At 45.8% G+C, this 27,681-nt stretch overlaps 1 protein-coding gene across 4 annotated transcripts in view; it reads left to right on the top strand.

Annotated features, from left to right (window-relative positions):
• Positions 1-25,102, top strand: part of LOC120855091 (non-compact myelin associated protein) — a 54,618-nt gene extending 29,516 nt beyond the window's left edge. For 2 of the 4 annotated variants that reach the window (XM_040229698.1, XM_040229700.1), the window contains exons 2-4: positions 12,691-12,781; positions 17,049-17,133; positions 21,512-24,054. In XM_040229698.1, the coding sequence (XP_040085632.1) occupies positions 12,700-12,781; positions 17,049-17,133; positions 21,512-21,653 (309 nt within the window). In that variant the 5' untranslated portion in view covers positions 12,691-12,699 and the 3' untranslated portion in view covers positions 21,654-24,054. Of the gene's footprint in view, positions 1-8,502; positions 8,633-12,690; positions 12,782-17,048; positions 17,134-21,511; positions 24,055-25,083 lie in introns of those variants that run through there. The other 2 variants (XR_005719141.1, XM_040229699.1) reach the window with 2 other exon arrangements.
• Positions 25,103-27,681: the final 2,579 nt, after the last annotated feature.

Below are 27,681 nucleotides of genomic sequence, written 5' to 3' on the forward strand. Positions count from 1 at the left end.
GTGGAGGATGCTACTGGCATCTGGTTGTAAAGGCCAGTCCTACAATGCACAAGCTGCCTCCAACAAAGAATGCTGTGCCCCAAGTGTATACAGTGCCAAGGCTGAGAAACCCTGCCACTCTCTGAGGTTCTGTGGTACCTCCTGGGCTCAAAACATCAACACGTAGTGTGTCGCTGTTCGCACTGTTAGCGACGCCAGTTGTCTCGCTGTATCTCACTTATGCGCACTGTTCATTGAACCCTTGGTAGACAAGGTGCAAGCGGGGAAGCTGGAAGAAAGTCAAGGAGCTGTAGGAATTGCTGATGGGTTTATTCTCTCCTGGCTGGCACAGCGGCCGTAGCAGCAGACACGCTACATTCTCTCCTCTCCTGGCTGACCCCACGGACACAGCCGAGTCGCCGCTGCTTTCTAGGCAGAGCTCACACAGGCCTACTGCACAAAGCGGCCAGCGACCAAGTATCTCGTGATGCGCATGCGTGGTGCTTTAATGCTCTCGGCTGTCCAGTCCAGTTCAGTTCAATTCAGTCGCTCAGTCGTGTCCGACTCTTTGCGACCCCATGAATTGCAGCACGCCAGGCCTCCCTACCCATCACCAACTCCCAGAGTTCACTCAGACTCAGGTCCATCGAGTCAGTGATGCCATCCAGCCATCTCATCCTCTGTCGTCCCCTTCTCCTCCTGCCCCCAAGCCCTCCCAGCATCAGAGTCTTTTCCAATGAATCAACTCTTCGCCTGAGGTGGCCAAAGTACTGGAGTTTCAGTTTCAGCATCATTCCTTCCAAAGAAATCCCAGGGCTGATCTCCTTCAGAATGGACTGGTTGGATCTCCTTGCAGTCCAAGGGACTCTCAAGAGTCTTCTCCAACACCACAGTTCAAAAGCATCAATTCTTCGGCGCTCAGCCTTCTTCACAGTCCAACTCTCACATCCATACATGACCACAGGAAAAACCATAGCCTTGACTAGACGGACCTTTGTTGGCAAAGCAATGTCTCTGCTTTTCAATATTCTATCTAGGTTGGTCATAACTTTTCTTGGTGAGAGAGCCTGAACATGCCATCGTGACTAATTTGCTCTCTCCCCACACGTAGTAAAAATACTGAGCAGAGTCCTGCCCCGGCAAGGCCACTGACCCTCTGAGTAGCCCCAGGAAAATCGCTTACCCCCTGGAAGACTAGGCAGCCACCCCAGTTTGGAAGTAGATCTGAATTTGAGATTCAGCATCTCCACTCATCTGCTCTAAGACTTTAGGCAAGTCGCTTAACCTCTCTGAGCCTCCATTCCTTTTCAGGAGAGTGGCGATAAAAGATCTTGTCATATTGGTTAAGTGAGAAAACAGATGAATGCATAGCGCCTGACACGTTATTAGCATCCCCTTAAATGTTAGTTTCCTTTCCTTCCTGATCAGAATGTTGGGGTCAAATTAGTTTCCTCTGACATATTCCACATGCCATCAACTCTTTACCCTTGTGCCTTTTTTCCCTTGGGGACAGTGCGACACCTGGAGATTTATATAGAAGCTCAGGTATATTTGAGGACCCTTGGAAGCTGGGCCCTTGGCTTGAGCCCAAAGACTGAGGGGTAAATGGAAGGCACAGGTCACATTCCGGCTCTTGGTCAGTCTCAACCAGGACGCCCACTGGTCTCCTCCTCCCACTGACTCCTGGCACACCCTATGCCTCCCATTTGGCACCAGGCATAAGTCTGCCTTGTGACCACTTTCGCCTGGGATTTCTATCTGTAACTTTGTACATGAAGCTTAGACTTGCAGGTCTTGGGTGGGAAGCTCCTTGAGGCATCTTTCTATACAATGTGGGCCACAAAAATCAGAACACAGAATGTTCAAGCCTGAAATTGACAGGTGGGTAAATAAAACTTAATAGATGTGGTAGACCTAGAACCCAGACTTCCAGATCCACAGGCCACTGCCTTTTCCAAAGGACTTCAATATGATGTTAATCAGCCACCTCTCTATGATCAAGGCTGGACCAGGCATGAGGGGGATGACCCCCACTAACTACTGATAGAAGGAAATTTTCTTAAAAGAAATAGTCTCATCCTCTTTGCCTGAGCTGTAGAGACATGATCCCCATGGCCCCTCTTTGAATCGTCTCAGAGCTGTATACATGGTGGGTGCTGATTGAATGAATGACGGAAAGTGGACAGAACAGGTGGGAGAATGAATGTGTGCACAGTGGGTGGGTGGGTGGGTGGATGAGTGGATGGGAGGATGGAAGAGTAGATGGATAAATGTAACAAGAAATGGGCTTCCTAATTTCTCAGAACCAACAGCAAGGAACATATTCAGTATGTAATTGTGGGTCGGGGGGGGGACTAAGTTCAAGGTAGCATTATGCCAACTCAGCCCCCACCTTTGGGAGCTGTGACACACAAGGGGACAGAGCCAAGTACAGGCAGAACAATTAGAGTTGGGGGAGATGATATGGAACCCAACAGGAATGGAGGGTGTAGGAGGGAGCCAGTCTGGATTCAGGCAGACTGGGGTCACCATGTACTCAACAAAGCATTTGGAGGTTCCTAAGGGGCCAATATGCAATCTGCTGCCATGTCAAATCCCTCTGTAGAGTTCTCCTTGTTTTATTCCAGTCTCAACTACCTTCCAGGAAGGATTCCTGCCTTCCATCCTGAATTGTGCACACCATCTTCCCTCATCCAATAACCCCCGAGTCGACAGCTACAAAGAAAGATGAGCTTTAGGAAGACACAGGTTCTTGAGATCAGCTATGAACGGCTGGTCCATACCCTAGAACCACAGGTTGGAAAGGCCATTAGAGATCATCTCCAATCTAGGCCATTTTGCAGGTGGGAAAATCAAGGTCTAGGGAAGACGATGACTTTCCAAAGTGTTATGGCAAGTGAGTAATGAAAGGAAACCCATGTCTTGCTGGGGTCCAGCCCCGGTGGATCCAGGGAATTCGAAAGGTGGACAGAGTCGGCGAGGAAAGACTTATTTATTTATTAATATAAGATTAGATTAGGAAGAAATAGTGTAGTAGGAAGATTAAGTGGAGGAAGAGGGCTGAATAGCTTGGATTAAGCGGAAGGCCAATAAAATTCCAGACAAGGAATTTGCACCATCTACGCTGGGCCACCGGCGCTCGCTTGAATATCTAAGGGTGCCTCGCCTTGGGCTCCCTTTCCGCGCGGGTCTTAACAGCCAGGGCAAGTAAGTAGACTTGGCGAGCCTCCGCGCCCCAGATGGAAATTCAGCCTGAAATTAAGGCAAAGAGGAGGGAAAAAGAGAGAGAGACGGGGGAAACCAGTCCAGTGACTGGCTCCTGCTCCTATTGTTTAGAAGGCCTTATATACCTTTTAGATTGTACATAGAGATCAATGGGTAATACAAAATTATGCAGTGTTAGCAGCCCAGACTCTTATCAAAACCAGGCTTTTCTCTCTGCATATCCAATTGTATACACAAGTCTTAGGTGATTTACATGATCTTCTGGCCAAAAGGGGCCAATTAACATTTTACAGCCTTTTTTCTGATAAGGGTTTGTCAACCAGAAGACTTATTTGTGTGATCTTCCCAAAGTTTGGTGCCACTCTCACAAAGTACTAAATAAAGTTACATTCTTACATAGCCAGGACACAAGAGGAGTGCAAAGAGAAGTAATTAACTCAAAAGTCTAGTGTTGCTAACATCAGAACTACTATATATCTTTTTCCATATCCTGTTTACATTGATTAACATCCTCCCAGGTGCCTAAAAGATAAAGAATATGGAGGCCTGGCAGCAATCATTGAGTCAACAGTGAAATCCCCTCACCAATATAATTTTTAACTCTTTAGAAAAGGCTCTGTATCTTTAAGATGCTTTTAAGCTTTGTGCCTCTTGCGGTTGGGGGCTGCAAGCAATTCACAAGCTGTTAAGAGGTCCAGGGAACCTGTTAGGCAAGCTAGAGAGCAATCAGAGGGGGTTAACTGAAACATCCCTTTCAAATGCAGAAGACTAAAGCCCTGAGTTGACTTTTTTCCAGAAAATATCAGAAAAGTGGAAAAGCGGGCAGATTCTTATTTTTTGGGGGGGTGGATGCTCAGGAAATGCCAGGGGGATCTCCTGAAGTCTGAGCACGGCCTTGGGTATGTCAGCTTCCTCCCTCATGACGTTGTCACGGGTGGGATTCCTCACGCTGGCTCCCGACAATGTCTCCTGATTCTCACCCCAGGTTAAGAATTCTATAATGCTTTTCTCTGCACACCCAGCAGCCCCCAGGCCCTATCAGTCCTCTTACGACTTTTGCCTGCTTGGGGTTGGTTTCACTCTTTCCTCTGTCTCTGCCCTCGGTGGAGATGGAGGAGAAGGTCAGTGTTCTGGACGTTCTGCTGAGTCTCTCCTCGGATCCTTTCCTTAGGATATCAGCCTTCACAGTCTGGCTCTCTGACTTCTTTGTTTATACTTGAGCTCGACCAAGCGCAGCAAACACTATATCAAGTGGAGAATTGGGGGCTCCAAGAAGAGCAGGGGGAACACAGACTGGGAGACAGGAGGGAAAAGAGAAGAGGAGCTCAGATGAGCATTCGCTGATCACCCACCATCCAGCAGGCACTGTTCATTGTTGTTCCGTTGCTCAGTATCTAACTCTTTGCAGCCCCATGGACTGCAGCACACCAGGCTTCCCTGTCCCTCACTATCTCCTAGAGTTTGCTCAAAGTCATGTCCTTGGAGTCAGTGATGCCATCCAACCAACTCATCCTCTGTCACCCCCTTCTCCTCCTGCAGGCACTGTGCTGGGCAGGTATAATATCTCATTTATTCTCAGAACCCCACAAGATAGGGAATGTTTTATAAATGAGACTGTTTTTCCTGTTTTGTAAATGAGAATGCTGAGGCCTAGAGAAATGGCTTGGCTTGTAGAGCTGGTCAGCAGGGATCCCAAGATTAAAACCCAGGACTCCCTGACCCCAAAGCCCCTGCCAGGTCCGGAGCTCCCAGACCACGTGCTTTGTCACAGTAACATCAAGAGTTCTCAAACCACCAGCAGGAGCTGGAGTTTCTATCCTAAGGGCCCAATCAACAAGGTCAAGGCTAACAGAAATCAGCGCAAAGTCCTGCACTTAAGTCTGGTTACTGGACCGCAGCTCATCATAGGATCGTCACCAAGTGTAACACAGCTGCCATTGCCTTTTAGTTCCAAACCACTCTGAGGGGGGGGGGCGGGCCGCTGGAAAAAAAAAAAAGAACTCTGAGTGTAGAAAGTCCTAGGCTTTGACTGACCATAAACAAGCATGAGATAAATCAAGAAAAGGTTTGGGGGTGGTGTCTCAACAGGGTGTGTGGAGCAGTGGGCTGTGGCTGCCTGAAAAACTAATGAGCTATTGGTTTGCATTAATCCAGTGTAATATCAACAGTTTTGTGCCCAGTCCCTGTGCTAAATGTATCACATGTTTTATCTCATTTAATTCTCACATGACCCCATGGAGTCTATAATTCTTGTTTTACAGATCAGAAAATTAAGAAGTGAAGAAAGTTGACCAAGGTCACACAGCTAGTAAATAACTGAATTCAAGCTCAGGTCTGATCATTGTCAAGAAAAATGACAGGCCAGGTCCCCTTTGGAGTCAAGCATCCGCTTTGGGGTATTTTATTTAAGGAAGATACTGACACATAGAGAAATGAGGAACCTATTCATGAGGGATACTAAAGACTGTTTGAAGAAGCTGAGACTATTTATCCTGGAGAATAAAATCATCAGAGGACATATAGTTGCTCTTTTCCAGGGCAGAAAGCATCTCTACTTAGAAACAGGTTGGATTCATGGGATATTTGTACATTCTCAGTCATGCCTAACACTTTGCAACCCTGTGGACTGTAAGCCACCAGGCTCCTCTGTCCATGGAATTCTCCAGGCAACAATACTGGAGCAGGTAACCATTTCCTATGCCAGGGGATCTATCAAACCCAGGGACTGGAACCCCCGTCACCTGCTTTGGCAGGTGAGTCTTTGCCACTGAGCCACCTGGGAAGCCGGACTGGACATTTACCAGTCATTTGTTGGTTAAGTTCAAAGGTTCGTACTACAGCCAACTGCTGTTGCCACCTACTGGTAGAAGGTAAAAATGACATGCTGATTTCAGCTACCATCACGGTTGCATTCATAGAACCTTAACCTTCTGTATGTGGAAGGGCTTTTAAACATGACTATTGTCGTGTGTAAAAGGTAATAGGTTACCTCTGTGGGATGAGAATCAGGACCAATGGGTTAAAATCACAAGGGAAGAGATTTTGGTTCCAACATGAAAGTTACTTTTCTGACAAGTAAACCGTCCCGCTAACCTAAGGGACAGCGTGGGAGTAGTTAGGTTTTTGTCTGTGGAAGAAACCAAGTCATGCTGAATCTCCCATCTCTCAGATGAATGAGAGAAATCAGTCCCAGTGTCTTGGCGGGTCTCAGGCACTCATGGCTTCCCTATTCTGAGTTATAGTTGGCCATTTGGGTAGGGGTCTGCCAGGCTTGATAGCATCTGGGTTTTCTTATACAGGGAGGCCAGACAGAAGGAGGATACCGTGGAGGCAGAGCAGAAGGGAGGGGGATATTCTGGATAGGTGGGGTCTGGCAACATTGATCCTCGAGTTATGATCTTATGGACTTCTCAGACGGTAAAGCATCTGCCTAAAATGTGGGAGACCCGGGTTCAATCCCTGGGTTGGGAAGATCTCCTGGGGAAGGAAATGGCAACCCACTCCAGTATTCTTGCCTGGAGAATCCCATGGACGGAGGAGCCTGGTGGGCTTCGGTCCATGGGGTCGCAAAGAGTTGGACACGACTGAGCGACTTCACTCACTATGACCTTATACTTGACCAGGAACAGAAAAGGATGGTTCAGTGAGTAAACGGTCATGACTCTCCGTCTCTTCCCAAACTGACCTCCCACATGGGGCCATGTGTAAACAGCCCAAGGAAACAACAGCTCCTTGTAGATTCTGTAAATGTGATTAAGGCTCTGCTGGAGACAAAGCTTCAGAGTATAGGCAAGATCAGGGACCAGTCTGGGTCAGGGTTAGATCAAGAGTTCTGCCTTCTCTCTCTTCCACAGCCTGTGAGGGTCTTCTCATTAAAGCCCTACATTGACTTGGCCCCCAGATGCTGGCCATTGCACCTTATTCATTCTCTGGGGATCAGTCTAGTAAGAGTTTATGGAGAAGGAGCGATGAAATTAGACAAATGCTAGCTTGCATCCTAGCATAGCTACATATTAGCCTTGTGAAGTTAGATTGATATCTTCTCTGCTCTGAGTCTCAGTTTCCCCATCTGTAGAATGGGCACAGTTCAGTTCAGTCGCTCAGTCATGTCCGACTCTTTGTGACCCCATGAATCGAAGCATGCCAGGCCTCCCTGTCCATCACCATCTCCCGGAGTTCACCCAGACTCATGTCCATTGAGTCTGTGATGCTATCCAGCCATCCCATCCTCGGTCGTCCCCTTCTCCTACTGCCCCCAATCCCTCCCAACATCAGAGTCTTTTCCAATGAGTCAACTCTTCGCATGAGGTGGCCAAAGTACTGGAGTTTCAGCTTCAGCATCATTCCCTCCAAAGAAATCCCAGGGCTGATCTTCAGAATGGACTGGTTGGATCTCCTTGTGGTCCAAGGGACTCTCAAGAGTCTTCTCCAACACCACAGTTCAAAAGCATCAATTCTTCAGCGCTCAGCTTTCTTCACAGTCCAACTCTCACATCCATACATGACCACAGGAAAAACCATAGCCTTGACTAGACGGACCTTAGTCGACAAAGTAATGTCCCTGCTTTTGAATATGTTATCTAGGTTGGTCATAACTTTTCTTCCAAGGAGTAAGCGTCTTTTAATTTCATGGCTGCAGTCACCATCTGCGGTGATTTTGGAGCCCAGAAAAATAAAATCTGACACTGTTTCCACTGTTTCCCCATCTATTTCCCATGAAGTGATGGGACCGGATGCCATGATCTTAGTTTTCTGAATGTTGAGCTTTAAGCCAACTTTTTCACTCTCCTCTTTCACTTTCATCAAGAGGCTTTTTAGTCCCTCTTCACTTTCTGCCATAAGGGTGGTGTCATCTGCCTATCTGAGGTTATTGATATTTCTCCCGGCAATCTTGATTCCAGCTTGTGTCACAGTGACTATATTCTCCTAATCAGTCAGATATGAGGATTCAATGAGACCTTTTGCATAAATCACTGAGTACAGAGCCTGGGGCACATGGTATATTATTATTATTAAATTAACCTCTGTCCATAAAGATCAGCCTTACCTCCCTGTACAGTCCCCCATTTTCTGTGGCCATGGGCCCTGGTCATGGACATATTTGATACTGACATCTCCCTGCTGGACCTCACTTGGTTAACAAGAATCCCAGGGGCCCCACACATGAAAACACCCACACCCTTGGCTATCAACGCTCCACCACCCTCCCCCCCACCTTCTCTGATGTGGTAGGAACAGAGATGTAATTGAGAGCCCTTGGCCCTTAGATGAGGCAAGATATGCATCTGGGATTACTCATTCTTCTCTCAGAGGAGCAGCCGGACCCATCTGAAAGGGAGGCCCTCCTGGAACCTGGCACCCAGGAGGTCACCCTGAAGGACCTGCGGAGGGGCCTGTGCCCTGGTGGCCCTGGACGGCTCTGTTACTGGTCAGTATGTGTCTGTGTGCACGTGTGCGGGTTCGTGCAGTGACTGGTCTCAAGCCCCCGCCCCCACCCCGGGTGTGTGCCAGGGTCGGGTGGTGCAGAGGGAAGGACACAGGCTCTGAAGTTTGCGGTGCTGGGTTCATTTGCCCAGCCTGCAGCATTCAGGCCATATGGAAAGTCTCAGGGTCCTCATCTGAAACAAGGGGAAAGGAAGACCTAGTTTACATGGCATTCGCTAATTAAATCAGAGGATGGATTTAAAAATATCTGGCACAAGGTCTTTGCACATGGTGGACACTCAGATGATGGCTTCGGTCAATTCTGTGCTTGTTGGTTTAACGGGGATTGAGTCCATGACAGGTTTAGTTTATCTAGTGATTATGCCATCTCTCTCTGACCTTTGGTCAACAGCCACATATTTGCCTCTTTTTTCTATTTTTAAAAGGAATTGTGGGTAATTCCCTAGTGGTCTAGTGGTTAGGACTTGGTGCTTTCACTGTCATGGGCCTGGGTTCAATCCCCGATTGGGGAACTTAGATCCTACAACCCACAAGGTGCAGCCAAAAAAAAAGGGAATTGTGAGAAAGCATTACTGGTGAGTGTTCTCAGCTTGATATTGGTGGAGACAGAAGCAGAGTTTAGGCAAATGCATATTAAAAGTCTTTATGTGCCAAGATAGGGCATGTGTGTTGCTGGAGGGAGCAGTTCAGCTACCTCTCCCTGGAAGTAGGAGTTGGGGGTGGAAGGTTGGGGGAGACTTTTATTCCATGTTCTCTTATTGGTCTATACTTGTTTTTATAGAAAGAATTTTTTTTTCCTGTTTTGAGCCCCTGTCTCTAATTTGTTCGGACTTCCCTGGTGGCTCAGACGGTAAAAGCATCTGCCTACAGTGCTGGAGACCTGGGTTTGATCCCTAGGTCAGGAAGATCCCCTGGAGAAGGAAATGGCAACCCACTCCGGTACTCTTGCCTGGAAAATCCCATGGACGGAGGAGCCTGGTATGCTATAGACCATGTGGTCGCAAAGAGTCGGACACGACTGAACGACTTCACTTTCACTTTCTCTAACTAGTTCAGCCAATTTTCTCTAACTAGTTCAGCCAATATTCACTAATACCCGCTGAAATCTTAAGGGATACCCTTTATTGAGCACTTAAAAGCACTTTCCATACTTAACCTTGAACCCTCAGTTCCCTTGGGAAAAGCTGCCTCCTTTTACAAAGAGCAAACCCAGCTAGGAGAAGTTCAACCACTCACCCAGGTCCTACCACCCACAAAGGTGAGGAGAGCCAGACTCTTTTTATCTGAAGGAAGCAGAAAGATGTGGGGGGAAATGCCAAAAGCAGTTTCTAACTCAAAGGCCTAACAATGAACGCGGAAAGTTGGCTGCCAGGCACAGGCCATTTTGGTGTATCTTTGCCAAGTGCTGCTGTGGGAGAGCAAAGGGCAGAGGGGTTGATTCTGTCTGGCGGGAAGTCTTCCTGGAGGTGACTGGGCTGAATCTGGAAGGTTCCTTTTGGAGGGGGAGTGGGCAGCGGAGCATGGCTGGCAACCCAGGCCTGTTTAAGGTGGTCGGGAGACAGGAAGTTCAGCCAGGCCAGAAGGTTGGCCAGTGTGGGGATGTCAGACAGTGCTGCAGAGGGGTCCTTCAGGAAGCCTGAGTCATCCAAGTCCTGAGGATCTGGTTCAGGGGAGGAAGGGACAGACAAAGTGGGGCTTGGGTCTGTGACTGAGGCAGGACTTCAAGGCTTAAAGGAGGGGCGGAGACAGTGAAGGCAGAGCCCACCCTGTGGATCAGCAGACCCGGCCACACAGGGTCATTCTGCGGCTGAGAAAGGGAGGGCTGGCTGGGAACAGGTCGTCGCCTCCAGAGCCACCAGCCTGGCGGCAGGTGACCCCGATGGAGGGGGTGCTGGCCCCTGTTTCCATCACGAGCTGGCACAGGTAGGGGACCTGGGGGGAGCCAAAGCCTGGGGCCGCAGCTCAGAGACAGCAAAGACCGGGAGTGACGTGGGAAGACGGAGTGGCCCATTGTCCCGACGATTTGACAGAGGTTGGTGTGGGGAGCCAAGAGGCTGAAAAGGAGGTTGCAAACAGCCAGTGAAGGGCTTTCACTGCCAGACATTCAGGTGTGGGTACAGAGGAGATGACTTGTTTTTTGAGCCCGGGGATGCCATGATCAAACCTAGGGTCTGTCTCACCAGAATGCAAGCTTCTGGAGGCAAGAAGTTGGCCTTTGGGCCAAGTTCCACATCTCCCTAGCTGGGGGACCGTGGTTGAGTCACTCAGCCACACCGAGCCTCAGTTAGCTTCCCAGCAGCAAAGTGCAATGATTGAGAGCATTAAATGAGCTGACAGATGTCACATATGAGGGCACCTACGGCAGCCTTGTGCAAAGAAGAAGCCCTCTTTGCTTGGAGGGTTTTGCGCAACTTCAGCTGCCTCTCACCCCACCCCAGCCCAAACCATGCCCATCCTTGAAGGCCCATTCAGATTAATCTTCTTGAAGTCACTCTTCAGAACCCAATAGCTCATCTCACTGACTGCTTAATAATCATATATCATAGTTAGTTTTTTTAGCTGCTTCCCCCAACCCCATCTTACATTGTAAAGATTTTGAAATAGGGAACAGCATTTCAGGCATTGTCATAGGGTGGTCAAAGTCTCACTAGCACGGGAAATAGATGCCCTGGGTTCAGTTCTCCTGGGTAAGGGGGTCCATGTGGTATTGGGGGGCTTCAGTTTCATCAGTAAAATGGCAACAATAACCTTCCTCACACATTTTCTAGAAGATCAATTTAGATACTCGGTGTGAAACATAGTCAGGAGGAGTTGAATAAATATTGTTGAATGAATTGAAACTGCTTTGAAAAATGGAATCTTTAAAAATATCAAACCTTATTTTTAACTCCCCGTTGTTCATTGTTCAGTTGCCAAGTTGTGTCCAACTCTTTGCAGCCCCATGGACTGCAGAACACCAGCTTTCCCTGTCTTCCACTATTTCCCAGAGTTTGCTCACGTTCAGATCCATTAAATCGGTGTTGCTATCCAACCATATCATCCTCTGCCGGCTTCTCTTTTTGTCTTCAATCTTTCTCAGCATCAGGGTCTTTTCCAATGAGTTGGAACTCCCATGCTGCTGCTGCTGTTGCTAAGTCGCATCAGTCATGTCCGACTCTGTGTGACCCCATAGACAGCAGCCCACCAGGCTCCCCCGTCCCTGGGATTCTCCAGGCAAGAACACTGGAGTGGGTTGCCATTTCCTTCTGCAATGCATGAAAATGAAAAGTGAAAGTGAAGTTGCTCAGCCATGTCCGACTCGTAGCGACCCCATGGACTGCAGCCTACCAGACTCCTCTGTCCATGGGATTTTCCAGGCAAGAGTACTGGAGTGGGTTGCCATTGCATTCTCCGTGGACCCCCCATAGTATATAGTAAAAGGCCTGATGTTTACTTGCTGCTAAGAGAAACTTGCCACCAAAGGTCTGTCTAGTCAAGGCTATGGTTTTTCCAGTAGTCATGTATGGATGTGAGAGCTGGACTATAAAGAAAGCTGAGCACCAAAGAATTGATGCTTTTGAACTGTGGTGTTGGAGAAGACTCTTGAGAGTCTCTTGGACTGCAAGGAGATCCAACCAGTCTATCCTAAAGGAAATCAGTCCTGAATATTCATTGGAAGGACTGATGCTGAAGCTGAAACTCCAATACTTTGGCCACCTGATGCGAAGAGCTGACTCATTTGAAAAGACCCTGATGCTGGGAAATATTGAAGGTGGGGGGAGAAGGGGATGACAGAGGATAAGATGGTTGGATGGCATCACCGACTCAATGGGCATGAGTTTGAATAAACTCTGGGAGTTGGTGATGGACAGGGAGGCCTGGCTTGCTGCAGTCCATGGGGTCGCAAAGAGTCTAACACAACTGAGCAACTGAACTGAACTGACTGAAGAGAAACTACATGCTTAAATATTTCCTCCAGTCACCCAGATGAAGACCAAAAGAGGCATCATACAGGGATTATAAAATAACTGGTTTTAACCAAAATTTCATCTTCCTTCTCAGCACATCGAGATGACCACAGCCACCCCTTTGGGGGGTAACACCATCTTCTCATTGAACATGACCACCAGAGGAGAAGACTTCCTGTACAAGAGTAAGATCAACTTGGCTTGGCGGCCAGGGGATCGAGGGCGGGACAGGGTCTGTCTTCAGCTCCTGGTGTCAAGGTCAAGAGCGTGGCCTCTGCAGACAAAGTGCTTGGGTCTCAATAATGCCATTTGCCAACTGCATGAACCTGAGCACATGACTTCACTGCTCTGCGCTTGTTTCATCATCTGTGTTGCTGTTGTTGTTTACTTGCTAACTCGTGTCTGACTCTTTTGTGACCCTGTGGACCATAGCCTGCCAGGCTCCTCTGTCCATGGGATTTCCCAGTCAAGAATACTGTAGTGGATTGCCATTTCCTTCTCCAGGGAATCTTCCTGACCCAGGGATCGAACCCAAGTCTCCTGCATTGGCAGGTGGATTCTTTACCCCTAAGCCACCAGGGAAGCCCACCTAAGTACTTAATGAGTATTATTATTACTACTATTACTTTTATTTTCATTATGGAGTTTGGGGGCTTAGAGGGCAATGGAAATTTGAATCTCTTGTAAGATAGCCCTGCATGGGACTTCCCTGGTAGTCCAGTGCTTAAAAATCCACCTTCCAATGCAGGTAATGGGGTCCAGTCCCTGGTCAGAGAACTAAGACTCCACATGCCACGGGGCAACCTAAGCTCATATGCCACAACTAAGATGTAATGCAACCAAATAAAAAAATAAATATTTTTTAAAATGGCCCTTACGAGTCACCTTAAAATGACTTTTAAAAGGCCTTTTAAAAGGCCCTTACGAGTCACCTTAAAATGCAACTACTTTCATATTTTCTTTGGAAAGCAAAAACATCCTGTCAGTTTACAAAGAAGTCAATGAATGTAGGTGGGAAGAGCTAGACCTGGAGAGACCTTTGCCAGGAACAAGAGGCCCCCAGGAGAAAAGTGAGGACCACGCTTCAGAAAACCAACTGATTGTATTAGGTGGAGTTTGGGTCCATTTTGTACGTGCGTGTGTGCTAAGTCATTTCTCTCATGTCTGACTCTTTGCCTCCCTGTGGACTGTATTCTGCCAGGCTCCTCTGTCCATGGGATTCTCCAGGCAAGAATGCTGGAGTGGGTCACCATGCTCTCCTCCAGGGGATCTTCCCAGCCCAGGGATTGAACCTACATCTCTTTCATCTCCTGCATTGGCAGGCAGAGTCTTTACCACTATCGCCACCTGGGAAGCCCCTCTCTTTGGTTCATACCTCCGAGGATGGAACAGGCCTCCCAACACACATGGGGCAGTGATGAGCGGTGATAATCGGCTCCAGACTGTGGTACTGGCAGGAAGCTGGATTCGTAGCAGGGTGTGTCTCTTACATGGAGACCCATAGAGAGTCACTCTTGGGATGGGGTCTTATGTGTTAGCCTGCTCTTTGCTGGGTGCAGAGACCTACAGAGGCCTGCTGAGGAATGTCTCAAAACAGTTCTAAAGGGAAATGCAAAGCAGATAGAATTACTGTCAGCAAGGTGGGAATAATACTGTTTCATGGTTCTCAACCAGGCAATTTTGCCCCCTAAATAGAATTGCCAGATTGAACAAATAAAAGTACACGCTACCAATTAAATTTGAATATAAGATAAACAATTAATAGATTTTTAGAATAATGGATATATCGTGTAATATTTCAGATGCATTTTAGAATTTGTCATTATTTATCAGATATTCTAACATACATGGGTATCCTATATTATATCTGGCAACTCTACCACTGGGGATATTTGGCAATGCCTGAAGACATTTTTGGTTATTCCAAGTGGGGGTGTGTGGGGAGAAGTGCTCCTGGTATCTGGTGAGTGTAAGCCAGGGATACTGCTGAACACCCTACAGTACAGAGGTGTTTTGTCCCCATGACAATTATCCAGACACTGGTTGAAAAACCCACTGGACTCCCCAGGAAGGAAAGGAAAACTCCATGATGGATTTCCCACCCCCTCCTTTTGTCCCTCCCAGTCTTTCTTCCTATGAATAATTGCACAGGTCTTTTTTTTTTTTTAAGTAAACTTTTTTTTGGCCATGCTGTGGGAGGCATGCGGGATCCTAATTCCTTGACCAGGGATCAAACCTGTGCCCCCTGCAGTGGAAGCCCAGAGTCTTAACCACTAGACTTTCAGGAAGAAAGGCCAAAAGTAAACTTTTTATAAAAGCATTGCTGCTGCTAAGTCGCTTCAGTCGTGTCCGACTCTGTGCGACCCCATAGCTGGCAGCCCACCAGGCTTCTCCGTCCCTGGGATTCTCCAGGCAAGAACACTGGAGTGGGTTGCCATGTCCTTCTCCAATGCATGAAAGTGAAAAGTGAAAGTGAAGTCGCTCAGTCATGTCCGACTCTTCGAAACCCCATGGACTGCAGCCCACCACGCTCCTCTGTCCATGGGATTTACTAGGCAAGAGTACTGGAGTGGGGTGCCATTGCCTTCTCCAATAAAAGCATTACATACATGCAAAAAATTGCACAAATGATAAGTGCACAGCTGGATGAATTTCCACAGAGTGCACACAGCTATGTAACCAGCACCCAGGTGAAGGAGCAGACCGCCGTCAGTGTCCCAGAAGTTCCAGTGCTCCTTGCAAGCATTAGCCCCCTCCCACTCAAGGGAACCCACTTTTTTCTAATTTCTACCATCGTAGATTAATTTTACCCTGGTTTTGAACTTTGTATACATGGAATCATGTATCTGTATGTTTTGTATCTGACTTCTTTTGCTTAATATTATGTTTGTGTGTACATATTTTAATGGTTGCAATATAATGTGTATATATGTATACATGGGTATGTGTATAGTATCATATTCTATTTTCCGCTTTTACATCATCATAAGTGTTCCATGTACCAGAGTCTTCATAATCATTATTTTAATTACTGTATAATACTTCAAGGGATAAGTATACCATATCTTTTTAACCTTTTCCATATTTAGAATATTCAGAATGTAATAAGCATTTTCATTTATACAGCTTTTTCTTTATTGGGGATTACTGCCTATGATCAATTATCCAAAATCGAATAGATTGGTTTAAAGTGCGAAGCTTTTTTATGATTCTTGATACTTTCAATATCAGTTCTGGCAAAGATACTGATCTTGAACCTAAAATTAGAAATTGACATTAGGACTGGGTGCTGATATTGAAAGTAGAATCTGAGATATTAAGCTACAAGGACATTCATTATAGCCTTTTTTTTAATAGTGTAAAATTGAATGCAACACAAATATCCTCAGTAAAGAATTGGCAAATAAATCATGGCCAGCCAAACAATGGAGTACTATACAGCCTTCAAAAGTCATGAAGAAAAATGTATACCTGTATAGCAATATAATCAGGATATTTTGTTATAAAACAGTTTATGGAACATGGTTCCATTGTTATCAAATACATATTTTTCCATATTTATAAATATTTTCTTAAGATAGATTTTCAGACATAAGATTATTAAATTATTCAAAAGGTATGGATATTTAATATGTATATATACAAAAATATGATCACATTGGTGAATGTATACATATGTAGACTCTCAGTGGTTCTCGGGGCAAGGAGGTCTTATCCTCCCCTCCTTTTTGGCTTGTGTTTATATTACCAAATTATCTATAGGGGCTTCCCTGGCAGTCCAGTGGTTAAGACTTCACACTTTGAATGCAAAAGCATGGATTCAATCCCTGGCCAGGGAACTAAGATCCTACATGCCATATGGTACAGTCAAATATATATATAAATATACAAAAATTGCATATTACTCTTGTATTATCAAAAAGAAGCAAGGATGTTTTGTTTCATGCAAGCAGTTTGAAGTATGTTGGGGATGATGAAAGTAGGACTGGACCTGCGGCAGAATTCTGGCAGGTAGTGTGCTGAGGGCCCTCACACGCACAGCGGGTAGAGGTGCTCTGCTGCTCTAGAGCGATTCTCCCCTGGGGTTCGCAGTGAGTGTTCCAGCAGTGAGTGTGGCGTTCTCTCCTCTCCTTGACCCAGGGAGGGCGCAGGGTGCCGCCATGTGGGCCCCGCTCCCATCTTCTGAATCCTTCTTTGGACTCCGTTTGCACACTAGCCTGGGCTTCCCTGGTGGTTCAGACTGTAGAGACTCTGCCTGCCATGCTGGAGACCCAGGCTCGATCCTTGGGTCGGGAAGATCCTCTGGAGAAGGGAATGGTTACCCGCTCCAGTATTCCTGCCTGGAAATTCCCTGGTGTGCTACAGTCCATGGGGTCACCAAGAGCTGCACATGAGTGAGCAACTAACACTTTCACTGCACACTGGCCATCTCCACTCCTCTCTTCCTCGTAGGTTCTGGAGCCATCATTGCTGCCGTTGTGGTGGTTGTCATCATCATCTTCACCGTGGTTCTGATCTTGCTGAAGATGTACAACAGGTACGGGATGCCCTGGGCGTTAGAACCATCTGGTCCCTTCAGTGATGCTAGAACGAATGGAAGCTAATGTTTGCAGTTGCCTGTTATGTGCACAGCAGTATCTTTGAGTCCATTTTCAAATGCTCTTACCTTTTGTGTGTCCTTTTTTGATGTTTATTCTACTGGAAGAATAAACTTGCCTGGTGGCTTGGATGGTAAAGCGTCTGCCTGCAATGTGGGAGACCCAGGTTCAATCTCTGGGTTGGGAAGATCCCCTGGAGAAGGAAATGGCACCCCACTCCAGTACTCTTGCCTGGAAAATTCCATGGATGGAGGAGCCTGGTAGACTACAGTCCATGGGGTCGCAAAGTCAGACACAACTGAGCGATTTCACTTTCACTTTCACTACTGGAAGAACTTCACAGTGACCGTAGATTTTTATATTTGGAGAAGTATTTTCGATATACAATAATGATAATGACTTTTTTTTTTTTTGACCACCCTGTATGACATACATGATCTTAGCCTAACGAGAGATCAAACCCGTGTCTCCTGCGTTGGGAGCATAGAGTCTTAACCACTGGACTTCCAGGGAAGTCCCATGATAATGATCTTGAGCTCTGTGATAAACTCATGTGTAATTTACAGATAGTAAAGTGATGTTTCAATCCTCTTCTGTTGGAGAGCCCTCTGTGAGGTTATACTGAGTGGCCCATGTAAGTACTTGGTGTGACAAACACTGAAATGTACATACCCGTGACTTTATTTCCTGGGATCAAATAAGAGGAAATAATATAAATTGATTGCAAAAAGAATAAATGTTGTGTTATCACCTCTAGTCACAACTTTGCTAGAAGGTTGTTCTTTTGAGGGAAGAAATCAAAATAAAAAGACTGCATTCAGTTACATCATAGAAGACCTAGAAGCCATTAAAAAAAAAGATTTTGTAGAAATGTATTTATTGAAAATAATTTATTGAAACAGAAAACTGTTTACAACATATTGTCAAAATTTGCAAGGCAGTAGGTATATCATGATCATATACATGGGTTGCACACACACACCCAGGAAAAGTTCAAATAATACACAGCAAGGTATTAACAACCGGCATGTCTGCATAATGGAATTGCTAGTAGGTTAGTTGGTAGGTTGGCTTTTGCACAGTCAGGGGGTGTGCTTCTTGATATCTGCATTGTTTTTATAATGACAATGTTATTTGTAAAGGTAGCTAACATATATTGATCTCTTACTATAAGTGAAAGTCGCTCAGTCATGTCCAACTCTTTGTGACCCCATGGACTATACTCTTCATAGAATTCTCCAGGTCAGAATACTGGAGTGGGTAACCTTTTCCTTCTCCAGGGGATCTTCCCAGCCCAGGGACTGAACCCAGGTCTCCTGTATTGCAGGCGGATTCTTTACCAGCTGAGCCACCAAGAAAGCTTACTATGTGCTGGGACAATTCTAAGCTCTTTACATGTATTAACTCAGTTAGTCTTCATAACAGTGTCAGAAAGTGGGTATTCTATATCCCCAGTTTTATACGTTTGAAACAGGCAGGGGAAGGTTAAGTGACATGTCCAAGTTTACTCAACCCTAGTTGATAGAGTTGGGATTCAAACTCATCCATCTTGTTTTGGAGAAAATATTCCCACCAGTACACATATAATAATAATAATAATATTTCATATGTTAAAAAATATTTACAATTTGGGTATATTTCAAACCAGGTTGCATCCAACCCCATGGTCTGCCTATCATTCCTCTCTATCATTGCTGGAACTCTGAGCCCCTTTCTAGGCTGAAATCGAGATGGAGGCTCCACTCAGCCCTTCCTATTTACAATGATGCCTGAGCTGGGAACTGAGAAACCTGGATTTGGTCTTAAGTCTGTCAAAAGCAGTCAAGTTACTGAACCTCTCCATGCCTTGATTTTATCATCTTTAGAGTGGAAATGTCTCTAAATAGACATTGCTCCAAAGAAAACACACAGATGGCCACACTCAACATGACTATATATTAGAGAAATGGAAATCAAAGCTATAATGAGGTTGAGTTACAGATGTATTAAATATACTTAGGGTTGCCAGTTGGTACGGAGAGAGGGACAAATTGGAAGATTGGGATTGCCATATAAATACTATTCTATATAAAATAGATAATTAATAAAAACCCACTGTATAGCATAGGGAGCTCTGCTCAGTACTCTGTAATGACCTATACGGGAAAAGAATCTAAAAGAGAGTGGGTATATGTATATATATAGCTGATTCACTTTGCTGCATAGCTAAAATTAACACAGTATTGTAAGTCAACTCCAATAAAAATTTGAAAAAAAAAACACCGATAATGAGGTATCACCTCATACTGATCATTATAGTTTAGTGGTCCCATTTGTATTTTCGAGTATTTTTAATTAAAAGTACTTTTAAGGAAAAATAGCAATTTCCCTTTAAAAATGTGGTGGTCCAGTACCACATGGTGTTGCTTCCTCCAGGCACTGTAAGTTAAACTCTGCTGCTGCTAAGTCGCTTCAGTCATGTCTGACTCTGTGTGACCCCATAGACGGCAGCCCATCAGGCTCCCCCATCCCTGGGATTCTCCAGGAATCCAGGAACACTGGAGTGGGTTGCCATTTCCTTCTCCAATGCATGAAAGTGAAAAGTGAAAGTGAAGTCGCTCGGTCGTGTCTGACTCTTCAAAACCCCATGGACTGCAGCCTACCAGGCTCCTCCGTCCATGGGATTTTCCAGGCAAGAGGACTGGAGTGGGGTGCCATCACCTTCTCCGAAGTTAAACTCTACATAGATTAAATTGGACAAGAGAAACATGTTCAGTGTGTGGAATGAAAAAATACACATATATTTTTTGGAAAAAAAATTTTTTTAATCTGCAAGTAATAAATGCTGGAGAGGGTGCAGAGAAAAGGGAACCCTCCTGCACTGTGGGTGGGAATGCAAATGGTGCAGCCACTGTGGAGAACAGTATGGAGGTTTCTTTAAAATTTTAAAATGAGAGTAACCATGCATGAGTGCTAAGCTGCTTCAGTTGCGTCCAGCTCTTTGCAACCCCATGAACTACAGCCCACCAGGCTCCTCTGTCCATGAGATTCTCTAGGCAAGAATACTGGAGTGCATTGCCATTTCCATCTGTTCCGTTCAGTCACTCAGTCATGTCCAACTCTTTGCGATCCCACAGACTGCAGCACACCAGGCTTCCCTGTCCACCACCAACTCCTGGACCTTGCTCAAACTCATGTCCATAGAGTCAGTGAATCCATCCAACCATCTCATCCTCTGTCATCCCTTTCCCCTTCTGCTTTCAATCTTTCCCAGCATCAGGGTCTTTTCCAATGAGTCAGTTCTTCACATCACGTGGCCAAACTATTGGAGTTTCAGCTTCAGCATCAGTCCTTCTAATGAGTATTCAGGGCTGTTCATGTGAACTAGTAGTTCCACTCCTGGGCATATATCCAGAGAAAAACCATACTTCAAAAAGACACATGCGCCCCAATGTTCATAGCAGCACAACTTAACAATAGCGAGGCATGCAAACAGCCTAAATGTCCATCAGCAGATGAATGGATGAAGAAGATATGGTATGTGCCCAGAATGGAATACTGCCCATCCATGAAAAAGAATGAAATAATGCTATTTGCAGGACATGAACGCACCTAGAGGTTATCATACTAAGTGAAGTAAGTCAGAAAAAGACAAATATTATATGATATCATTTATATAAGGACTTCCCTGTAGCTCAAACAGTAAAGAATCTGCTTGCAATGCAGGAGACCAGAGTTCGATCCCTGGGTCAGGAAGATCCTCTGGAGAAGGGAATGACCAGCTGCTCCAGTCTTCTTGCCTGGCAAATCCCATGGACAGAGGAGCCTGGCGGGCTATAGTCCAAGGGGTTGCAAAGAGTCGGACAGGACTGAATGACTACCATACACGTTATTTGCATATGGGATCTAAAATCTGATACAAATGAACTTATTTATAAAACAGAAACAGAGGCTTTCCCTAAGTGTAGCTAAGACACCACACTTCCAACGCAAGGTCTGAACGTCTGATCCCTGGTCAGGGATTCTTTTTGGCAGTGTGGCCAAAAATGAAATAAGTAAATAAAATAAAACTGAAACAGACTCATAGACATAAAAAACAAACCTATGGTTACCAAAGGGAAAAGGTGGGGGTCGGGGGAGAGGAATAAATTAGGAGTTTGGGGTTAGCAGATACTATACATGAAATAGATAAACAACAAGGTCCTACTGTATAGCACAGGAAACTATATTCCATATCAGTATCTACATTAATCTCCTCGCTGGAGCTGTGGTTACAGAGCCTGTTCCGCAGGGTGTACAACGAGGAAGACTCAGCCTTGTGTGGGTATCTCATTACAGGAAAATGAGGACGAGACGGGAGCTGGAACCCAAGGGCCCCAAGCCAGCTTCCCCTTCTGCCCTGGGCACAAACAGCAACAGCAGCCAACAGCCTGCAACGGTGACCTTCAGCCCTGTTGATGTCCACATGGAGACTCGGTGACTCCCACGCTGGTGCTGTCTCGGCCACTGTCCAAAGAGCCTTCAGTCAAGACCAAGAAGCACATTTCTCCTCTGGCAGCTTCACGATGAGTCCCTTCTGGTCAGGTTGACAGGGCATCTCTTACTCCATCCCTTATGCTTCTGGCGACCCCCAGCCCAGCCCCACCCTGCCAGGCCCCAGCCCAGCTTCATCCGCATCCCTGCCACCACCCTTCCTAAAAGCTCTGCTAACATTGGGAATCCACTGATGTGGGTTTAGCTGTCTCCTCTAAATGCAACAGCTAGACAGACAGACAGGTAGGCAGGCAAGCAGATAGCCCAGGCCTCTTCTGGTTAGGAGTCAGGAATCAGGGCATGCTCCTGAGAGGGTCTGCTGGGGTCATATCAGAGGAAGGGCCCTATCCATAGCTTTGCAGCCCAAAATACTCGATCCCATAATCAGGCACAGGGGAACTAACTGGGACTAACTAACCAACCAAAACTCAACTTGTTCATATATAACTTGTTCTAGGACTAAATGAACACTAGCTAGCTTCTGACAACTGATCTGCATATTTCTCCATCTTTAAGAAAGGTTATAGAAAAAACTGAATTCTCCAAAGGTGTCTACATCTTTAGTAAAGAGTCAAAGTCAAGGACACAGGATGACCTTAGGAAAACATGGGAAGAATGGCCTCTGGGATGAAAGCGTATTGCAGTGTCCATGGCCAAGAATGAGCCTGGAGACTGGCCAGGGACCCTCCTACCCCAGGGGGTGGTGTGGCTGGGTTAACCTGGACTCGGACTCACTTCTTGGCTTCCCTCTATCTGGATTCTGAGCAGTCCTCACTCTCCAGTTACCACCTTTCCCTCCAAGGTCAGGTATTTGGAGACTGACTAGATTACAACTCTATTTATGTTACCTCTACCCTTCCTGGTCACTTTACAAAGATTCTGGATATATTCAAAGTACCATATTCACAAACCATTCCCTTGGACAGAACTCATCTCTTTGACTCCTTAGGGAAAGAATTGGGATTAAAGTGACCTGTTTTCTAAGCCCCACTTCCTGGTTGTGAGGCCTTGGGAGAATGACTTGACTCCTCCCTATTCTGTTTCCTAACATGAAGTGGAATAATGTCTGCCCCACTGGGTGACTATAACAAGTCAAGGACCTAGTACAGTAGCTCAGGTGGTGCCTGGCACCCAACAGATGCTTTCCAAATGGGAACCACCATTATTATCATGAATTTCTTCCATTGCAAGACATACGCTTGTTCCCATTTTAATGATTCTGAAGTCAGAATATATTTTGAAATTGATGGGTCCATTAACAAAGTTGTATTTTTTTTCCTCTCAAAAAGCTGTTTTTTAACCAATTGTACATTTTATAATTGACAACATCTTGGAAACAAGGTAATAAATCTGTATTCTGTTACAGAAAGTGACACACTCTGACATTTAATCTTAAATTCTAGGAGTCTCTCCTTCTTGTAGTCAGATATCCCTTTTGAGGGGAAACTGAGGATCTTGGAGGTAGGAAGACTGAGTTATACAGCTGAGTTATACAGCTCCTGTCATCCCACTATAAAAATGCTCACTTCAGTGTGTCTGGAGAGGGACTTTCCTGGCACTCCAGTGGTTAATACTTCACACTCCCAATGCAGGGAGCATAGGTTTGATCCCTGGTCAGAGAACTACGATCCCTGAGGGCCATGTGGCCAAAAAGACACAGACACAGACAGACAGACAGACACACACACACACACACACAAGAATACATCTGGAAAAACACTGGCAAATTCTTTCTTCCCAGACATCTCTTCTCCATCCTGTGTTTAAATATCCACCAGACACTTTGCCAGGTGCTTTCATGTAAGTTTTCTCCTGGGATTTATCTTTCCCAGTTACCCTGGGAGATACTATTTTTTCCATTTGCCATTGAGAATTTCAAACTCAAAGAGAAAAAATACTTGCCAAAAGTCTCACAGCTAGTAAGTTGCAAAGACAAGACTCAGATCCAGGTCTCTTTGACTCCAATGTCCATTTTTGTGTTGTATCACATTCTTTCCTAACATCCTGGCTCAAAGAATGTGGATTCTTCTGTGAGTTCAACAAGAGGAGGACAGGCTTATTCATGTGTCTGAGTGGTCAGAGTCTAGCTTCCACAACAAAAGTGGAGTAAATTTACTTTGGTAGCTTCTTTGGGCTTCTGTAGGCAAGGGGGCCTTTTCCAAGTCCATCCAAGCTCTAAGGAGTCCTGCTTCATTCCCCCTACCACTTAGTCTCAAGGAGCAAGGCATGAGATGCCTCAAAGCAGGGCAAAGCCATTTAAGGCTCAAGCCCACACAGATATGTTTCCCAAAAGTATTTTGCTTAAAAAAAAAAAAAAAAAGTTGGGCCATAAAGAAGGCTAAGTACCAAAGAACTGATTCTTTCGAACTGTGGTGTTGGAGAAGACTCTTGAGAGTCCTTGGACTGCAAGGAGATCCAACCAGTCCATCCGAAAGGAGATCAGTCCTGGGTGTTCATTGGAAGGACTGATGTTGAAGCTGAAACTCCAGTACTTTGGCCACCTGATGCAAAGAGCTGATTCATTTGAAAAGACCCTGACGCTGGGGAAGATTGAAGGTAAGAGAAGGGGACCTCAGACGATGAGATGGCTGGATGGCATCACTGACTCAATGGACATGAATTTGGGCAAACTCTGGGAGATAGTGAAGGACTGTGTGCTGCGGTCTATGGAGTTGCAGAGGGTCAGACACGACTTAGCAGCTGAACAAGAAAAACAACTCTAAAACCAAACTCTTCTGCCCACAGTAGAATCTTTCAAGAAAGAAAAGCATATTCCTCTAGTATAAAAGAAAGTTTGGAAATGGAAAAGAAATGTAGAGAGGTGAGGGGGAGGCAAATAAAAAAGGATTGTTGTGTTTTGGTTTTCACTGATGAACTCAATAAACGTCCTTTGGGCTCCTGTGTGCCAGTTGAGGTGCTATTACACACAGTAAGCATGGTTCCTGCTCTCAGGGAGGCTGCAGCTGGCCTCCTGAGACAGGCTTCTTGCAACACAGTTGCATTTTGTTTCTGACAGGTGCCTTTCAGCACTGAGCAGATGGTGCCTTATTTGGCCACTGAATCAATGAAAGATATTAAATGCTTAAATGTCTAAAAATAAAAATAAAAGTTTAAATCAAATATTTGTTGAGTTGATTTCAATTGGGAGCTAACAAATACCTTTTCTGGAAACTTCCTTTCCTTGACAATGTAAACAGGATCCTGAGGGAAGGCCAGAGCTGTTTCAAACATTGCACTCTCAGTTCTAAAGGATGGTGGAAAAGATGGACTGCTCTGTGAGCCAGAAAACTTGTTAACTTCATTAAATATTACAAAGGGAATTCCATTTCACAGTAGGCTGAGATGCCAAAGTTTGGAGACCGCCAGGAGTGGAGGAGGGAGAAGGCGATGGCACCCACTCCAGTACTCTTGCCTGGAAAACCCCATGGACGGAGGAGCCTGGTAGGCTGCAGTCCATGGGTCACGAAGAGTTGGACAGGACTGAGTGACTTCCCTTTCACTTTTTACTTTCATGCATTGGAGAAGGAAATGGCAACCCACTCCGGTGTTCTTGCCTGGAGAATCCCAGGGACGGGGAGCCTGGTGGGTTGCCGTCTATGGGGTCGCACAGAGTCGGACACGACTGAAGTGACTTAGCAGCAGCAGCAGCAGGAGTGGAGGAGACATTAGAATGGAACCCAAATCACCAATAATGATGTTTACCGTGAATTAAGCTCTTCTGTGCGCCAGGCATAGGATGAGTCCCTTCTACCCACTAGCTCCTTTAGCCATTACAGCTCCCATGCAAAGGGTGAGCATTATTTCTATTTTTTGGATGAGGAAACAGGTGCAAGTGAAACAGGAGGGAAGGGGGCAGGGCACAACCTTTAAAAGAACAGTATAGTCCAAGGACACGACGTAAACTTATTAGAACTAAATAAGTTCAAGATGGTGGATTTGTCAACTTCCACTAAACCTGGAGCCTCAGTGTGCATTCATTGTAACACACCAGCAAGCTAAATGACACACTCAAATGTGCCACGACAATTCCCAGGTAGACTTTAAAGGTCAAAAAGTGGTCGATGGTCCAGTTCCTGGAAATCTCCACCCCTTCCCCAAAAGAGCTGGAACCAGCCCATAAAAGCTAACCACACCATATTTCGATGCCACTCTTGCCTTCTGAGATGACTGACATCCTCTGTGCGGAATCTGTTCCTCTCTAAATAAATCCACTTCTTACCTATTACTTTGGCTCTCATTGAATTATTTCTGCCATGAGACATCAAGAACCTGAGCTTCTTTAAGTCCTAAAACCAGGTGTGTGATCTCAGTTGGAAGATCATGGATTTTGGCTGGATTTGAGTCCCCGCACATGAGTTCAAGTCCTAATCTGAGGTGAACAGTCTCATTGTCATTGACATTTGTCCTTTTGGTGATGTTGAGTTCATTTGGCTGGTCTAATGATTAAATCAACACAAGTCAGATTAACAGGAGAAAAAGATTAATTTATATGCACAGAGGTCAGAAATGAGACCTCTGAATTGAACAAAGCAGGATGTTTATGCACTATCATTTTTGGTTCATTGTGAGGGGATTCCTTGGTGGCTCAGATGGTAAAGAATCTGTCTGCAATGCAGGAGACCCTCATTTGAACCCCGGGTCAGGAAGATCCCCTGGAGAGGAAAATGGCAACCCACTCCAGTATTCTTAACCTGGAAAATCCCATGGACAGAGGAGCATGGTGGGCTACAGTCCATGGGGTCGCAAAAGAGTCAGACATGAGACGTGACTGAGCGACTAAACAACAGCAACAACCATGAAACAAAGAGGCTTGGGCTTGGAGTAACAGATGAGTGAAGAAGGGACAGCATTTGTTTATACAGTCTTATTAGCCTCGAATTCCCTAACTCTGCTGATAAGGATGCTGTCTCTCCTCCTGGTACATGGAGGATACCTTCACATGGGAGATCTATTTCCCACTATCAAGGAAAGAAAGGGCTGTTAGGTTTTTATAAATATCTTTTTTTTTTTCCACCAGCTGTTTCTCAAGCAACCTTAATTCAAAATAATCAAGGTGCCATTGTGGTGTAGCTTGGGGCAGGCTACTCTGAGCACCAACAGTAACCATTCTTGTGTTTGGGAAATCTTCTCCTTAAAAAGAGGCAGGACCACCTCCTGATGTAAAAGCTCGAAAGGCCAGACGCTCATTTTCTCGGAGTCCCTAGCAGCTAGCGGGAGGTCACATGACCTAGGCTCTGCTACTCAGACACTCCTGCCATGGACTTCGCATCTACCATTGGCAGCATCAAGGTACAGGAACTGCAGAATCTGCCCCGGTGGCAGTGCTGGCACCCTACACAGGGCAGCCACGTCAGGGATTCAAGCCACCACATCAGGCATTTCCTTTTTAATTTTCTTTTTTTCTTTGTTGTATTAATTAATTTTATTTTTGGCTGTGCTGGGTCTTCGTTGTTGTGTGTGGGCTTTCTCCAGTTGCAGCGATCGGGAGCTCCTTTTCAATGCGATGCATGGGCTTCTCCTTGTGGTTTCTTCTGTTGCAGAGCATAGACCCTAGGTGTACAGGCTTCAGTATTTGTGGTGCACGGGCTTAGTTGGCCCAAGGCATATGGAATCTCAGTTCCCAGAACGGAGATCGAACCCATGTTCCCTGCATAGAATCCCCTGAACAGGCAGATTCTCAACCACTGGACCAACAGGAAAGTCCCAGGGGGCATCCTGGAGTCCAGCCCCAGTGCCCATTGGAGCTGGCTGTGTGTGAGCTCTACCTGACCACCACAGCCATGGGATCTGTGCCAGACTGGTTCTGTAATTTTAAGCATTATGCTGGGCATTATGCCTCTGAGCCTGCTTCTGGCCTTCTAGGAATTCTGGCAACTACCTGACTCCTTTTTCTGCTTAAATCGAGTCACTTTCTGCTGCTTGTGACTAAGTACCGTGTGGCTGTGGGGGACTTGTCTATGGCCACCCGCATGGGA

Source organism: Oryx dammah, unplaced genomic scaffold, assembly GCF_014754425.2.
Source record: "Oryx dammah isolate SB20612 unplaced genomic scaffold, SCBI_Odam_1.1 HiC_scaffold_27, whole genome shotgun sequence".
NCBI classification, from domain to species: domain Eukaryota; kingdom Metazoa; phylum Chordata; class Mammalia; order Artiodactyla; family Bovidae; genus Oryx; species Oryx dammah.